Source organism: Colias eurytheme, chromosome 17, assembly GCF_061535395.1.
Source record: "Colias eurytheme isolate Ceu_HAF_F1 chromosome 17, ilColEury1 Martin Lab GWU primary, whole genome shotgun sequence".
NCBI lineage: Eukaryota > Metazoa > Arthropoda > Insecta > Lepidoptera > Pieridae > Colias > Colias eurytheme.
In genome coordinates, this window is record NC_142996.1 from 9,104,152 (window position 1) to 9,122,618 (window position 18,467).

Here is an 18,467-nt window from a genome sequence, read left to right on the forward strand (position 1 = left end):
TTTTAAACTATTGAGTCAAACTAAAAGCTATTTATGCGGTATATACAAGACTATGTATACTATTATCCGAAAGTAACTCTGTCTGTCTGTCTGTTACTCAATCACGCCTAAACTACTGAACCAATTTGCATGAAATTTGGTATGGAGATATTTTGATACCCGAGAAAGGACATAGGATAGGTTTTATCCCGGAAATCCTACGGGAACGGGATTTTCTTTGAAAACGCGGGCGAAGCCGCGGGCGGAAAACTAGTATTATATATAATATATATCCAAGCAAAAGCTCGTTGCTCACAACATAAAAGTAGTAGTTAATCCGCTTAAAAGACACACCAAATCAAAAGTTTAATAAACACAGTCGCCTCCTTTCTCAATGCCTTTTCAGTCATAACTATTTAACACTTATTTTAAAGGATACTAGCGGTCCGCAATAGATGTTGGCCGATTCTCAGACTGACCCGATATGCACAGAAAATTTCATGAGAATCGGTCCACCCGTTTCCGAGGAGTATGCAGACTAACATTGTGACACGAGAATTTTATATATAAGACTAGCGGTCCGCCCCGGCTTCGCCCGTGGTACATATGAAAAATAGATGTTGGCCGATTCTCAGACTTACCCGATATGCACAGAAAATTTAATGAGAATCGGTCCACCCGTTCCGGAGGAGTATGCAGACTAACATTGTGACACGAGAATTTTATATATAAGATATAAAATTGGCCAATTCCGTTAGAACATTAGAATAGACTGTGACAAGAGAACTTAGTCCATTCATTGTGAAATACTCGTTTAGACCAAAAACATTGAACCACAGCCCCAGGTAACAGTGTTTTTTCCCCAAGCGATAGACCTGAATGAATCGCTTCACGCATTAACGATTCTAAGAAACAGTTCGTTTAGGTTCTGAGAAACTGATTTGCGAAACCGATATTTTAGCATTGTCCAATGTCTCGTTAAGAGCCTACAGGAATTCTTCTTTTGGTTACCAAATTATGAATTTATGAGGCTATTAATTATTTACTAGTCATTTTTTTTCTAATTTTATGATAATCCTTTTTTTCGGACACCAGAGATTCCAGAGACATAACATTGCTTGTTTATAAAATAACAATAACCATTAGGTTATTGTTATTTCTATATTTATCTATTATCTATATTTATTTCTATTTATCTATATTTATTTTAGCTATTAGCTATCTATGGTCGAATCAAGTCTAATTTTATAACAAAGAAATTAAAGAAAAAATAATCTATCAAAACAGTCCTAACTTTTATAAGGCTCATGACATACACCCATAATATTGCACGAACATATTTGCGCAGTAAACCACACTTGCAACGGAACTAGTGACAAACAATAATTTATCATTATAACGTTATAACAGCGTCTTATCAATGACACGTCATCTGGCATCAGACGACGATCAGTGACGTCAGTACGGACAAACAAGACGTAATTAGTGTTTGATATGAGTGGAAAGAATCCGTTTTCCATAGTGGAATAACTATGGAGCTAATCAATTTAAAGTAAAAATTGTACTGCACAAAGTGGCTAAAAAAATAAGGTTGCCGATTTTTCTCGGTCAGAGCAAAGTTGCAAAACAGTAATTGTCTGGAAAGAAATGACTTCATAGATATTTGCTAAAGTTTACGTTTCAATTTTACATAAAATGCCACTCGACTTAAATACATACTATTAAATATTCTGTTTCTCAACCGCAGATATCAATTATCAATATCTCGCATATAAACCATAGAAACTAATGAAATATAAATAAACAATAAATATATAAGTAAATAGCGTTCCGTAATCCAATGTATGTGTTCAAATAATTAATAGAATCACGTTGTAGAAATAAATATACTTTCTCGGGGACGCAGTTCTTGGCAACCTTACAACTTGCACAAGTAGGCAATTGTTACAATTTATTCTCAAATATCTTCTTGTATTCTGAATACATTTTGATACAATTTAAAACAATGTTTACCACAAGTAAACGCAATTAAATTTATAAATAACTAGGTTTCCGCCCGCGGCTTCGCCCGCGCAATCAAAGAAAAACCCGCAAAGTTCCCGTTCCCGTGGGATTTCCGGGATTGCGTCATTTTTCCGGGATAAAAAGTAGCCTATGTCCTTTCTCGGGTATAACAATATCTCCGTACCAAATTTCATGAAAATTGGTTCAGTAGTTTAGGCGTGATTGAGTAACAGACAGACAGACAGAGTTACTTTCGCATTTAAGTATAATATTAACTAGCGAGTAGCGACCCGCCCCGGCTTCGCACGGGTGCAATGCTGATACTAAATACACTACAGAAAAACTGTGAACTTGGGTTGTTGAGGAAGTGATTATGAGGAAGAGGAGGAGGAAGAGGAATTTTCACACACAAATTTAGAGGATGCGGATGAGGAAGAGGATATTTTTTGAGGAAGAGGATGCGGATGAGGAAGCGGAAGAGGAATAATCAAAATTAAAAAACAAAAACTTTAAAAATTAAAAATTAAAACAATAGCCATTCTCCTGTCTCTACATATTGATGTTTAAGGTTAGGGGAGTTTAGCTCGTCCGATCGCGAATTTACAAAGCCTGTAAGTACTATACTATAATTTGAGTCACGAGCCGGACTCAGATGAGCTTTTGTTTATGCATATTACTCGAAAAAACCCACAGAAAAAACCTAATCTATATCAGTGCCAGAAGCGACATTAGGCGATTTCCACAAAAAAAAACTAACTGGTAACTAGATATTATTATGTAAGCTTAAACCACTTGTTTGTTTTTAAAAATGACTTTTGACAAACATTATTTGGTAAAATATGTTTCTTCTGAGTATGAGAGAAAATGTTATATTATTATTATGTTTAGAGATAAGTGTTAGGCGCAGATATAAATATGGCGGTAAGACTCTACTCTTGTTCGTTAGTAGAGTCCGACTCGTAACTCAAATACATAGTTTAAACAGGCTTTGTAAATTCGCCGCCCGATCGGATCAGCATCCTCATAAATTTCCTCTAAATTTTGAGGAAGCGATAGCGGAAGAGGATTTTTTTATTTTCATTTTTGAGGATGCGGTAACGGTAGAGGAACCCAAAATATTGCGGAACTTCCGCATTATGAGGAAGCGGACGAGGAATCCTCAACAACCCTACTGTGAACGTTGTATATAAAAACATAGCGGCCCGCTCCGGCTTCGCACGGGTATAAAATAGATAGCCGGGCGGCCGGCCGGTACCGCCGCAAACGCTACGTCCCGCAATTTTTAAATCTGTAATATCTCCGAAAATATTCCCTTAAATCATATGGTGTAAAGGGCCATATACATCTATATTAAATGAACAATGTATTCAAGGTATTTAATTGGTTAAGGATTAATGTTGTATTGGTTAAAATCGCATCGAAAATTAGCCATTATTTGTCGTAAAAAGTAAATGACAAAAAAAAGTTATTGCGGGTTATCCATAAGAGATAGATATACCATCGCGGACTTTTATGTAGACCTTTTCAATGTGTATAATACTTAGTAAATTATTTTGATAAAACTCGTAGGGTTCAGCCTGCGTTTGCAATGTAAGCGGAAAAAATGTAATTTTTTACGACATCACATTAGAAACCTCAAAAATAAAACTACTTTTCCACTATTTAATGGATGTTATTATACATATAAACCTTCCTTTTGAATCACTCTATCTATTAAAAAAACCGCATCAAAATCCGTTGCGTAGTTTCAAAGATTTAAGCGTACAAAGGGACATAGGGACATAGGGAAATAGGGACAGGGAAAGCGACTTTGTTTTATACTATGTAGTGATAGTATGGACTAGGTTTCCGCCCGCGGCTTCGCCCGCGCAGTCAAAGAAAAACTCGCATAGTTCCCGTTCCCGTGGGATTTCCGGGATTGCGTTTTTTTTTCCGGGATAAAAAATAGCCTATGTCCTTTCTCGGGTATCAAAATATCTCCATACCAAATTTCATGAAAATTGGTTTAGTAGGGCGTGATTGAGTAACAGAAACAGACAGACAGACAGAGTTACTTTCGCATTTATAATATTAGTAGGGATTATTTGCAGTCCGTTTTACTTCAATGATAATGATTTACGTCCCACAACACAAGTTTTCGAAGGGGCCTTTGCGTGTTGGACCTGTGTCCCCACGTAAGCCTTCCAAAGGGCCGGGTATCTTCCTTCTGATGATACCCGAGTATTATGGAAATTTTCTTACAAGCAAGTTAAAAGAAAATGCCACCTCATTTAATATTCTATAGTTCTTACCGATACAAAATATTCCACATATTTCATAGAATAAGAATAATTACTACATACAATAGAGTACATAATAACCATAAGAGCATTATCTCACAATTACTGGCGGAAGCAAATCCTTTGGTTCTGAGAAAATATGATCATATCCAGTGGCCTTATCGGATCAACCTCGAGGTAATTATCCTTACATGTAGAGGAACTATTCAATTAGTGAGCTTTCAGAATACACGACTCTTCGTTTCTAGGAGCAACAGTATGTATTAAAAGTATAATGTTATACTTCGTATGCATATATACATAATATAATATAATATTTATATTTTATAGGTTATAGAGGGTATTTTTATAAAACTCTGTATCTCTTGGTTACAGTGTCTTTAACGAATTACAGGTAAAATTATATAAAACAGATTTCAGAACATGATTTTTATAATTTTTAAACCATTGTATAAAACAATTAAACAACTATGAGAAATTCATAATGTTTGTATATGTTTTATGTTATGTTGTAAATAATTAGTAGAGAACAATAATTAATAATATAAATTAAAACTGTATATATATTTTGATATTTTGAAAAAGGTATCATGTAAAACTAGACTATTCGCTCACTTCATTGGGTTCACTTGACCATAAAGCCACAACATGTGGTAAACAACCACAGTTTCATAAACAACAATATAAAAAACGTTATGTAGCAATTAAACAGTACATTATACATACAATCCTATTATAAATGGCTTACTCAATATGTCTGAAGCGCAAATCAAAATTCAACCACGAAACCACAACATACAGAAACATCATTTCATAAACCACATTGATTTTTAACCTGAATATAATATTTCGCTCAGTGTAAATTATTTTATCGTCCAGGCACAAAAAACCCATTTGTTTCCCGTTGTATGATAAATAATATATCGAGATGGAATTATCATAACAAAAAATGTATATTATAAATACCTAAGTATCTATAGTATATGTAATTTATATTATAAATACCAAATAGGTTTTTTAGAAAATACATTTCATTTTGGTCCGGGAGCCAGCAGCAGATTTTATGACCAAGTTCCTCTCAAGAGATAATTCGTCAGACGCATGAGAGTATAGTATTATAAAGCCTCGTGAACGTCAGCTGGAGCTCGGTTGGGGGGAAGAGCGGTTGTAGCCTCCCGTATCAGCTGACGGTTTTTCCACCAAGATACAGCCAGCTGACATATATATTTATCCACAGTTACATATAAGCTATCATCAGGTAAATTTTTGTTTGAGAGGAAATAACGGAAAATAAATTTTTCTTTAAATTTAACTTTCATGTTCAAGACACCAGCTGACGAGTGACGTATAATACACCATGTTGTAACCAGCTGACTATTTTTTTTCGTTGAGATATTGGGTTAGCTACAATTTGACAAATTTTTAGCTGAGAGGAAATGAATGAATGAATGTATTTTTTTTCCTATGTGCGTGGGAGGCTACAACCGCTCACCCCCCCAACCGAGCGCCAGCTGACGTTCACGAGGCTTTATAATACTATACTCTCATGCGTTTGACGAATTATCTCTTGAGAGGAAATAGTTAACCAAATTTGCACCTGGCTCCCTAACCATTTGTTTTCATATGGTTTTCCATCCACATAATTACAATTTACAACATATAATCCATTTCCGTAGCAAATTACAAAATTAATTAACATTATGGGGTATTAAGTAACAACATGGGGTTTACCAGCTTTCGCTTTAAGGATAAATATAAGGAAAATGCTCACATTAATGCTATGTATTATTATGAAAATATTAACGTTCATCACGACACACGATCACGATTATTTTAATGACCTAGACGAATTTTGCATAGATATACACTATACAGCTTAGTTCGAAATATTTAGCAGAAATGCCTAAAATATCTTACCCTCGACAAAGATTATGAGTAAATTTGATTATGTGTATGCATTTTACTACCCTTCTACATATATATTTCTCTTAGTACTTATTTTATAAAAGGGAAGAGCCGAACAAATTATTTGTCCAAATACTAACCGACAAAGTGTGGTTTAAATACAATTTATTGCAAATTTAATTCAATTTTCCTTATTGTATTACTAACACGTATGTATTAGATATACATATATGTATTGCCATTGTTCAAGTCATTTATATGCTAAGCTCATTGATAAAATTTAAATGCATTGTTATTATTCAAATTGCCCAAACAAAGAGTTACAAGTATCGTTTGTAAGAAATAATTCAAAAATAACGACGGATAAGAGTTTTCTAGTGTATGTTTGTCTGTGAGTCATGGTCACAACTCACAACGTCTTACTTGAAGTGGTCGAACGATCATACTTCTTATTTAATTCACACTCAAACATTTATTTATTCAATTAGACTTCATCTAGAAGCACTTTTGAACCGTCATAACATAACAATTACCACTGATTCGGAAAGCAGTATCTATGGAGAAGAACCGGCAAGAAACTGTTATAAAAATTATACCTAATTAGTTATCCTTATAAGGGGGCGTCGGAAAAGCAGCGTTGTCTGAAACTTCTATCTGAAGCAATATATTTAACCGTTATTAAATTTTAAGTTTTAGCCCATTAATTAGCGGTGTTCACTCAAAAACATCCAACATGAGTTACTGCACTATTCACGTTTCTCACATAATATTCAAAGTCCATAATATTTTACTTTACACATGTAAATGCAATCCATTAGTGACCGTTAATCTCTTAGCGATGCATTAGCCTGTCATAACTAAGTATTCGTAACTAGTATGTACTCACTACTTACTACTTACTACATGCTTACTACTTTGCGATAGTAACGGTAGCTGCTGACAGCTAAAGATCGAAGTTGAATTTATTTATACTTCAAATTAATAGGCTATTAATAATTAAATATTGTTATTTTTGTACCTCATAAAGTATATAAACAAAACAGAGTCGATTTTAAATTCTTTTCACTGTAATGAATAACACTGCCCGAAACAATGTTCAAGTAGAAGTATGGACCTATATTTAATTAATGAGGAAAAATTTATTTGTGTTACAGCTATTTTTAAACATTTCAGAGAATTTTTGATTTATGTATAGGTACCTAATACCTATATCTTTTTTCAAACGAATGATTAATATTACAAATACAATTTATACATATAATTCTAATTACGATTTCGCGGCTGCACCTAGGCACCAGATGAACCGGTTTGCGAAAGTTTCACTTTATAGTAGCTTGTAAACTATGGCAGGTCAAAAGCTACTATAGGCCCATGCTATAGGTGTATAGAATTATAGATATTGACGTAAGTAAACACTTTACAAGCTTATACTGAATGGAAAACTGAACAAGAAAAATATACATCTTTTCATTTGATACAAAGTAAAAGAACAAGTTAGTGCTCGGAAATTTAATATACCATTGCGGGACTAATAACTATAAGCCATTTCTTCGAGGCAACCGATAAACAGTATTTACCTATTTTTTTTTACTATAAAATAAAAAAACTCTTTTTTATCGATTTATGTTTTTTGCCAATTGCAAGTAAAGGGATGGGCGAAAGCTAGATTCATGAAACTTATCAACAAATTTCGATTTCGATACAAATGCAATGGACCTAAGCAAGAATAAGAAAGACAGGGGTTGAAAATTAAGGGGTGCAGAACCATTTTAGCAATGTTAAGGGTGCACATCTTGTTCTTTATGATAATGGTGTGTGTGCACCCTTCGGTTTATAGTCAGGTAATGAAGATGGCCCGAAGCAAGGAACCCTTTAATACGCAATTGTGTTATTTCAACAATTTCTTATTCTGATAGGGCTAAGAAGATTATGAACGGTTACGTTGAATTTTATTATTATTAGCACGATTTGCTAATTAATTGGCATTTTACTTTGATTCCATCTTTTTATTCATTTTAAATTTTAATAAATATGTACGAAATTGTGTTTGTAATTTTATATTATTTGTCCAGTTTCCTTTTGGATAATATAGCTATTATAGAAACAATATTTTTTGACGTGACAACGTCTTTATAATTCGATATAGCCGGCTGCACGCACGAAAAAACATGACTCATGCGGCGTTACCTCGCTCTGAGGCGTTCCATGTGAGGCTTGAAGTGCAAGCGAGAGCGCGGAACGAGCGACAAAGAAGCACAATCGGACGTTGTCACGTTCAACTATCATCAGTAAACCGACTTTACAGACAACCAATTTTTTTTTTTTTGTTATTTAGAAGAGAAAAGGTTAATTGAATTTCCCATAAACACTAGAAAAGAATTGACCACGACTTTACTTCATAGAATCTTATACCAAACTTATAGTAAGCTCTTCATGACCCGTCCGACTAGGGCCCTTCCGGCCTCCTCCACTCAAACGACAGCCCAAGCCGAGGTTCGAGATACCCGTCAAAGGGAGACGCCCTTGCGCATGTCGCTACCAGGGTGAACCTTCAGTTCACCCACGCGTCCGCGTTAAAAACTTAAAATGTAGAAGCCCTTCTGGCTAACATTGAGAGACACCACACAAAAAACAAAAAAAAGACGTGTGGCACTCGGGGACTGCCGCGGTAATGCTATTGCATAGCATGCCTTCAAGCCACACCTCCGTGCCCGTCGGAGTGGGGAGCGTGAGGTTTTTTCGTTACGGAATTTCTCGATTCGGTCCCCGCGCTCAAGGCCCGCGATAGAAGCTAGAAGCTTAAAAAGCTCTTCATGAGTTACAACTTTATTAATATCAGCCAGTCACATTATCACATAGCGTTTGCAATTTAAACCATTTATTGACCATCATTAAATAAACAATCGTTTCGCGCCTACTATAGCCAATATTGTAAATAATATCTGCTTTCATACTTGTTTCTATTTAATGCGATTTCTATGACTTTCACTTTAATAATATAATGGTCCTGGTGATTGAGCGTGGGACTCGCAATTTCTTGTACAGCTGAAATAAGCGAATTTATGTTTGTATAATGTGCTGTTCATTTTTTTGTATTCATTATGTAAGCATGGACGTATAAAAAAAGACGGACGCCGTATTACGAACAAACAACGTGAAGCCACCATAGTAAGCTAGCGATCGCGTAAAGACAATAAACACGCACACACTCTCACCATAGTAAGCTAGTCGGCCGCCATTACGTCGTGAACTACCGACTGATTAACTGCGTCACTGTTTCACAAAAAATATTTAAAATGCCGTCTTGCGTGGTTAAATGGTGTCGCAACAGTACAATTTTAAATAACAAAACACAAGGGATTACATTCCACAGGGAAGCAAGTTATTTCTTTTATGTTTTAATGACAAAATTATTACGGCAAAATTTATAGAAAAAAATACAGCCGCCATTGTCATCAACACAGCTGTTGCCATGGCAACATGGCACACACGCATGGATGTTTCGCCGCCATTACTAGGCTTCACTCAATATTTAGGCGATATACCGTCCGTCTTTTTTTATACGTCCATGTATGTAAGTATATTAATAAATAATAACCACAGTGTAGGAGCGACTCATTCCAATTGAGAGGTTTTATTTTAACCTTTATTTTGAATAAGTTTAAAATGGTAGGTATCGATAAGATAGGTAAGTGTTATTATTTTTTACATACTGAGCAGCTTATACATTTAATACCCAAAACAAATGAATTTGTAATTATTTTTTAATGATAAACACATGTTAATTTAATTAATTATTGAACAATTATAAGACTATAAATTTGTGTCATGCTATCAACATTTTACAACGAAACTGGTTTCGTAAAATAAAATCAATAGCACCATTTTTTACACTTAAGATTATACTTAATAGATTTCTAGACCAAAAAAAACAAATAACAAAAAACTACACAAAACATCAACCTTAATCTATACATTTGACATCTGTCATTAAAATTGCAAATGGCCGATGTTAAAATGATCGGAATGTCAGTTGCAAAAATAAAAAATGTCATCTTTATGCCCCAGTTCACATTGACCTCATTGGAGATTTGATGTTCATAATTCAACCCAATAAGCAATAACTGTGTTGTTGTTTCTAATTCATAATGAGCATTGTTTATTCGTTTAGAGTAGGCTACCACTACTACCTTATATTTTACAAGTTTATCAACGCACGTATCTTTTTCAATGTAACCTAGTTCACATGCTCTGTGACATGCTGTTATTAGACATATTTCTAAAATATTCGATCTCTCTTTAAAACATTTTTATTAAGTTTTATTAAAAACATCCTAAACTTTTTCATACGAAAAATTTTAAAACCTTATACAAAATAAATTACTATCCGAAGGCGGATATCTGTATTTCCTAGCTAGCTAATCTGTAATTATTGCTATAGCCATAATACTACAACTTCCGGATATTTAAAAAAGTAATGGCTCTGTTCAATTTATCTTCCGTTTTTCTTATAACTGCACAACCAATATAATTATTAATTATTGATAATTTAACTGATTAAGTTAGTAATTAGTAAGTCGCGAGGCAGGCCTTTGAATGCGATAAAAAAATATGAAAGTTACTTTTTTTACTATGTTTATTACTTTTATTTATTGTCTTTGTCCTGTTCACTTTGGCTATGGCTTTTAATTAATCTATTACACTAATTTTAGTAATATGATATCACATGATATACATTATACTGGTATATAGAAGCTAGGGTTGCCACAAAAATCATAACAGACAGATTCGCGAGAACCGGCTAGTAAATATATAAGTATGCGTTTCGGAAGCGACAAGTGACAGACCTTGGCACGGTTGTTATTTGGCCACAGGCGATATTTTGTTTACAAACAGTAATATAGGAACATGTTTTAAAGGTTACAATTAATCTCTGAGGCACGCATTTTTACACACACGTGAGAAACGCAATGCGTAATTGCATTTAGGTAGGGTTGTCAATTGGTAATTATAGAACTTGGTATAAATTATAACGAATTACCTACAATCTATTCAAATATGCTAGTTATTACAACTTGAGCTGCGCTTCATCAGTTAGAAGAAATATTTTCATATATAATTATATGAAAATATTTTCCTAAAACCAGTTTCAGGAAAATATTCATGAAGATTGTAAGATATTTGACAAAAAAATATAATTAAGGCTGCAGTCTAGCAAAATTGCGTTTTCAACAAGTTATTTGACAATTTTTTCCCGGCTAATGAAATGATAAACTGAATTTTTTTTTCTTGTTTATCAATTAGTGTTATATACGCAATGCGCGTGAATTTTTTCACATTTATAAAGTTACTTTATGTTACCTTAATCAGGCCTTCAAGATAAGTCTCTTTCCCCCAAAATCATTTCGAGCTAAGTTTGTGCACTCACTACGTTGCAACCGATTACAATTTACACAATCTGATCAGCGCATTATTATCCTTATATAGTCGTTATTAAAAACTGCTGAATACAATTGCCGAAAAACTTATGATTTTCTTAATTAGAACGTTATAAATTCATGAAATTTCCCATTTTTTGCCTTACAAAATCTATTGATAAATACTGCTAAAAGTTATTTTTTCCATTAATTTATTCGATTTGGTTGAAGACCAATGAGTATTAATCCTTTAAAATTTTTTTTTTTTAATTTTGATAATTCTTTAAATATTAAAAAAATATTTAAAATAATTAGGAAAAATCCTAGCGAATTTCTTTAGTCGCGCTCCTTGGGCCTGAGCGTTCTGACGTGTGCTCTACGCTCGATTTTCCTTCATACCGAAGTGAAAGTTGCTCTACTTCATTAAATTTAATATTTTTGTTAATTGATTATTTTTATCTTAGTTTTGTGCAAATATTCGTATTTTTAAACATTTGATTTCGATATGGAAAATAAACGAAAAAAATACGCGTGTAACTACTATAAAAAAAATTATTACGATAATTCGTTGATGCTTTCCCTTTTCGACATATTGTAAGGGTACATCACCAATCTGCAAAAAACAAAACTGATGATTCCCAATTGCTGATTAAAAATGAAAAACAAATAATTGACAACAGTGGTGAAAATTTGCTGATCACAATGAAACATCCTTCAGTGGTAGCAGATTTACTCATTTCAAATGTATCGGTGAACAGCGTAAAGGAGAGGAGGACAGGAAAACATTATGAATGTGGATGGTGGATTGTATACAGGGTGTAATCGATAAGTATGTGCAGGCGATTATGACGTTATTATTGCAGGTATCAAAAAACTTAAAACTGATATCGAAATTACTTTACCTAATGAGCAAAATGACAATAATAACTTTTTAAAAGTATAACGAGAAATATCTAAAAAATTTACTTTATACACTCCCATATCAAAAAGGGAAAATGGGACTAGTAGAAGTTAAATGTCTAATTCCGGCAAAAGACATGAATGCGGAAGATGCGGTTAAAAAAAAATTAATATTTGAAATACAATGCAAAAAATAACACTTTTGTCATAGATAAGAATCATGACTATTTTTTCTAAATTCAGGGACAACTAAACGTTGCAGAAGCAGAAGTCTGCTTATTTGCTGTTTGGACTGGAGTGAATAATTCGTTAAAAATAGAATATATAAAAAAGTATGTAACGTTTAGGCAAAATAAAATGATGGACCATTATCAAGATTTTACATAAATTGCCTACTGTCAGAATTGATTGATTCTAGACTTCAGCATTCGATGCCCATCAAGGACCCATCCTATATCATTCAAGCGATTGAAAAAAAAGAGATAAATCCAGTGCAACCGATAAAGCATCAGAATGCTAGCAAAAGATTTATTAGGTTTATCAATATAAATCTATATATTACACATAATATAATAAATCTGTAGAAGACGCGAAGACTGACATCCGCGCGGACGGAGTCGCGGGCGGAAGCTAGTCAGAAATAAATATTTTTTGTTTTCATTTAACACAAACATTACATTTTTTTTATTATATACAAAATTTGTTTATCCGTTTTATTAGTTAAACTGAACAACTTTCACTAAGAAACTTAGGTCGAAAAAAATGTATAGAGTTCTGCATTTTGTATGGAAAGCTTATTTTTTTTTATATTTCGTCCAAATTTCTTTGTAAAAGTTGATCAGTTATATAAACATGAAGTTGAAGATATCAATAGAAAGTATTCGCAAATTTTGTGTACTGATAAAAAAAAAATCACCCGGTGTAATTTTCACGAAAATTGTTTCAAATTGTCATTTTTGGTACTTATTACGAATATTAAATTATGCATACGAATGATTTAATTTTTAAAAATTAAGTGGAGCAACTTTCCCTTAGTACATTTGTATTATTTACATATAGGATGACAGGATGCATTTGTTTGCACTACTAGACCAAGCCCTTAAGTCTCGCTCTTGTAGGTTCCCGAATATGCGCTTTTCTTAATTCAATTAAATTATAGATTTATCCGCCATCAAATTAACATTGAAATCTTCAAAGCCAATAGATCCTAAGCTACCAATACCCGGAAGTATTTACTTCAACAATGAAAACCACAATCACTGTCAGTTATAAGCGGAAACTATTACGTATTGGTAGGCGCGTTTATTTTCAAAATGGCCGTCCGCCAAAACGCATAATTGCAAATGTATTTATAAATGGCGGGAAGTCACGAGCCGATCACATACTGATAGAGAGCTAAATGTGTAATAATTACAGTATGTGATTTAATTATTGAGGAAAAACACCCTTTTGGTAACTCTAGAACTGTTTGTTTGTTGTATATTGTAGGACAGAATGTGTATTGTATTTCTTTGATCCATTTTCCTTTAAGTTCATGAATATGGAAGTAATAATTTATGGCAGTAGTATACCTACTTAATAACAATAACATAAAGTTGAGTACATAGACCACTTTTTTATTAGTCTGCGGTTGAGTTGATAATATTTTCTTGAAAAATTCTTTCGGTGTTAGATAGGCCATTTATCGAGGAAGGTTATAGGCTATATTTCATCACGCTACGGGCAACAGGAGTGGAGCCACGGGGGTGAAAGCCACGGGCGCGGAGCAGCTAGTACTGTCCTGTTAATTACTTGTTATTAAATAAAAAATTCGATCGAATCGATAAATGTAGCAAAATTTTATAAAAATATCTTACCTGTAAAATTCCTTGGGAACGATTTCTCTGTTTTAGCCATGGCTTGGAATGACTCTGCAACAAAAAAGCATAAATGAGCACAAATATACACTTCTCATTACAAACACGGTCAGTACGAGTCACTAGTTCATGCTAATTTATGTGCAAATTTGACAGCTGATATTGACATACTGTGTCGAAAATACCGGTCATGTAACAAATGTGACGCGCGAGTGGGCTTCATAATCTATTTGTCTTCTATTTGTATTCAAATCACTGAAATCCTTTGAATTTTTTTGCCCGTTATGTGTTGAGGATTTAGTACCGGACCTAGGACACATAAAATGTTAACTATAAGAATACTCAGTATATTGTCTATCGATTACTGCATAGTAGGTAATAGGTATTAGCGTATAATTTGGCCCGCCTTAGCTATATGACAATATTATAAACGAAACAAGAGAATAATAAGACTATACATATAAAAAAATACATATATACTAAGTATACTATGTATAGTAACAGCTTTTCTCTCATATTCATTTAATACAAAGAATAATACATAATAGAAAGTCAACGATTTATTGTGCTATTGATATACGATTTATAATTATCACCTATTGTTTGTAAAATATATTATATGTGGAGTGGAAAAAAATGTCATAATATATATACAATAAAGATTGTTGACATATTTTGTAAAAAATGATACACACGATATACATGTGGTCATCACGACTAATCAATCTATAGCTTCTATAGAGTCGTTTCCCATACAACACTTTCAATGCCTATTTAAATAAATAAATGAATCTATCATGTTATTCCAGACGCATATTCTACATTATGTACTACATATTATATCAATAGACTATATAGTATAGTATCGTCATTTAAAGCTTATAAAATGTGACGTCACATCTGTAGATCACTTACAATGAAGGCAGATTGTGATCTAGGCTAATCACATCTCGGACACTTGAGTTCGCTCGTAACAAACGCGTGTGAAAGTAACTACATATTCTATGTATACTATGGTAACTATTTGCTCATTATCTATGGTAACAGAGTGAATAGACTAAAGACTAAAATATAGTCTTTATCCGATATTGGCAATAGAGAATAGATTCTAAAAACAGACCTAAGATGCAGCCAAATATGTACGGAGATAATATTATGTCTGGATAAGAAACGAAATAAACAACCAGTACTTCATTGTTATTTATAGAAAGCACTTGGACTACAATCGATTAAAATTTTAATCGTCTTGTTTTTTTCCTACTAAAACTAAAACAAATTGTATTTTATTGTAAACTAGCTATTCGCCCGCGTCTACGCCCGCGTTTTCAAAGGAAAACCCGCATAGTTCCCGTTCCCGTGGGGTTTGAGGATAAAACCTATCCTATGTGTTAATCCAAGTTACCCTCTATATGTGTGCTAAATTTTATTATAATCGGTTCAGTAGTTTATGCGTGAAAACCATACATACATACAAACCTTTCCTCTTTATAATATTAGTATAGATAACAGTATAAATAAATAAACATATTTGTGAATGATCGTGCATTGCATTTATAGTTACTAACCGAATTTTATAAAATCAATTAGAATAATTAACGAATTTTGTTTAAACAAAAATGCAAGAATGCGATATAAATTAACGTCACCACGCGTTATTGTATTTGAATTTTAAATACTTGACTTTGTACGTACATAACAAATGAATATGTATTACCATTATAAGGTTAATTTTAGGGTTTTTATTGATGTGAAACATCTATAGGCTCACTTGTAAACCGAATTGTTGACGTGGCGACGCTTGCCATGGCGACGGGTCGCCACGCTATACACATCGGCTCACTTGTAAACCGAATGATGTTTCACATCTGCCAGGCGTCCCATGACGGCTCACATTTTTTTTTCATTTAACAATTCTCTTCGTCTGAATTAAAGAAAAGGTTACATATTTATTATCTAAATTCAGCATTTTTTTGTAATTATTAAAAATGATAAAGGTAATTTAATTATATTTATCTAACTTATGCAAGTGTTAAACTTATCCACGAATAAGCTAATATTAATTAGTTTACTGCATATTTATTTAAACATCTAGATATTATAATGAACTAGCGGTCCGCCCCGGCTTCGCCCGTGGTACATATTTATGTTTTCTCTACATAAGAACCATCCTCGTACTTCAAGGAATATAATAAAAAAAGAATTATCGAAATCGGTTCAGCCGTTCTCGAGTTATGCGCTTACCAACACATTTTGCGATTCATTTTTATATATATAAGAAGATTATATCTTTCTTGAAATGAATACATTTTCATAAACTTGTATGTGTATTGAAATATTAGTCTTAAGTATTTCAATCTGTCTGGCATCACAGTCACCGGTCATAACTACTCATAACGGATCCCTGTCATTTGCACATCAAATAATCAAAGTCGGTCAAATCGTTAAGTGGGTTATAGTTTTTCAATTATGACTTTAGAATGAATTTATTTAATCCTATTGTAGAATTAATTCATACGAGACACCTGTCAGTATATCTGAAGCATTTTTTATTTGAAACTAGCTGTGCCCCTCGATTCACCCGTGAACTAATTATTTTAAGCCGGGTCCACATTTGTATCAAGTAATCGTATCCGTATCAGGCGTATCGTATCGAGTATGCGTATCGTATCGAGTATGCGTATCCTAAGTGTGGACGCCCATTTTGACCATACCGTACCTTTTATCGCGTGAGCCATAAATATTAAAATTATACGATTATATACACCACGTATCAGATACGCGGTTAATAGCGATCGGGGTGTATCATGATACGAAGTGTATCACGATCGCGATCATTTTGCGTCCACACTAGCAAACATGATACGCGTCGATGCTACGCGACGGAGATGTGATACGCGAAAATGATCAAGTGTGACCTTTAGTCACCATTTTAAAGGTGCCAACAGACAAAAATATAGCCTACGTTGAATATTTGGCTATTTTCATTTTAAATTTCACCTAGATCGGTGCTGTGGTCTTGCCGTGAAGTGTTACGGACAGACATTCTTACAAATAATATTAGTATGGATCAATGGATGGATTGGTTGCAAATTTACAATGGTCGGTTACGTAGGCGATTATGTAATAGAAGTAACATTTATTCCGCGGTTAAATCGAATTTGTGATAACTTTTAATTATACAAATATTTGCGCAAGTTTTTTGATTTAAGTAACAGACAATGAATTAATATACTGTAGATGTTTTTATTCACGATTCGCAAAAACTGGTTGCACTTTACAAGAATCAAGGAGCATTTTTTATGTACGTGCACAGAAATATTTTTTTTTATTTATCTATAAATCAATACGAGTCAATTCCTACAAAAAAGTATTATTGTATTGTCGTTTAACAACGTAAGTAAGTACTAAAAATTGGCTATATGTATATTCTCTATAACTAGCAGCAGTACGTAAAAACTCTTGAACGTGTGTTCATAATTTGCACATAAAATATTCTAAACACAGTTCAACGTAATAAATTTTGCGACATACGAGTCTCACAAATTTTCCATGAGGTACCTACATAGTACATACCTATTCGAAATATGGCCAAAGTTTGCATATTTTTTATGTAAGTATAGTTTTTATTAAATGTAAAAAATGTAACAACAGTGATGATATTGATCATTTGATACATAGATCAGACTAACCCGCAAAAAATATACCTACCATCGTGAGTGAATTTGTAATAATTTTTTACATCTTATAATTAAGCTGTTGTAACTTGTAATATTTATGGATAATATCGCGATCGTAATAATCATAAATTCAATTTAACCTTTTGCTACATTTTGCGATAGTTTTTTTTTAGTATATTACGCTAATTATTTAATTTTCATCACAATTCAATACTAAAATCTTTATTCTTTCAATAGATTTGCTACGAACAAATGAAAGACATTTTACATCATTAATTTATAATACTTAATTACGTAATATTATAAAAATCGCACTGTATAGCGCACGTGGCGAAAACCTACATGTTCATTATTTCGGTGTTTCAAGGTCACACACACCCACTCAGTTTGTACTGTATCATAGTAGGGTTGGCAACGACATTCGATTACATTGTCGATACATTCATTCAG

The 18,467-nt window shown here is 33.2% G+C and overlaps 1 protein-coding gene across 2 annotated transcripts in view; it reads right to left on the bottom strand.

Moving 5' to 3' along the window:
• Nucleotides 1–18,467, bottom strand: part of LOC149901399 (sialin) — a 67,962-nt gene that overhangs the window by 45,607 nt on the left and 3,888 nt on the right. The window contains exon 2 of one of the 2 annotated variants that reach the window (XM_090111704.1): nt 14,341–14,392. In XM_090111704.1, coding sequence (XP_089967830.1) covers nt 14,341–14,380 — 40 coding nt within the window. In that variant the 5' untranslated portion in view covers nt 14,381–14,392. Of the gene's footprint in view, nt 1–14,340; nt 14,395–18,467 lie in introns of both variants that reach the window. The other variant, XM_090111705.1, reaches the window with a different exon arrangement.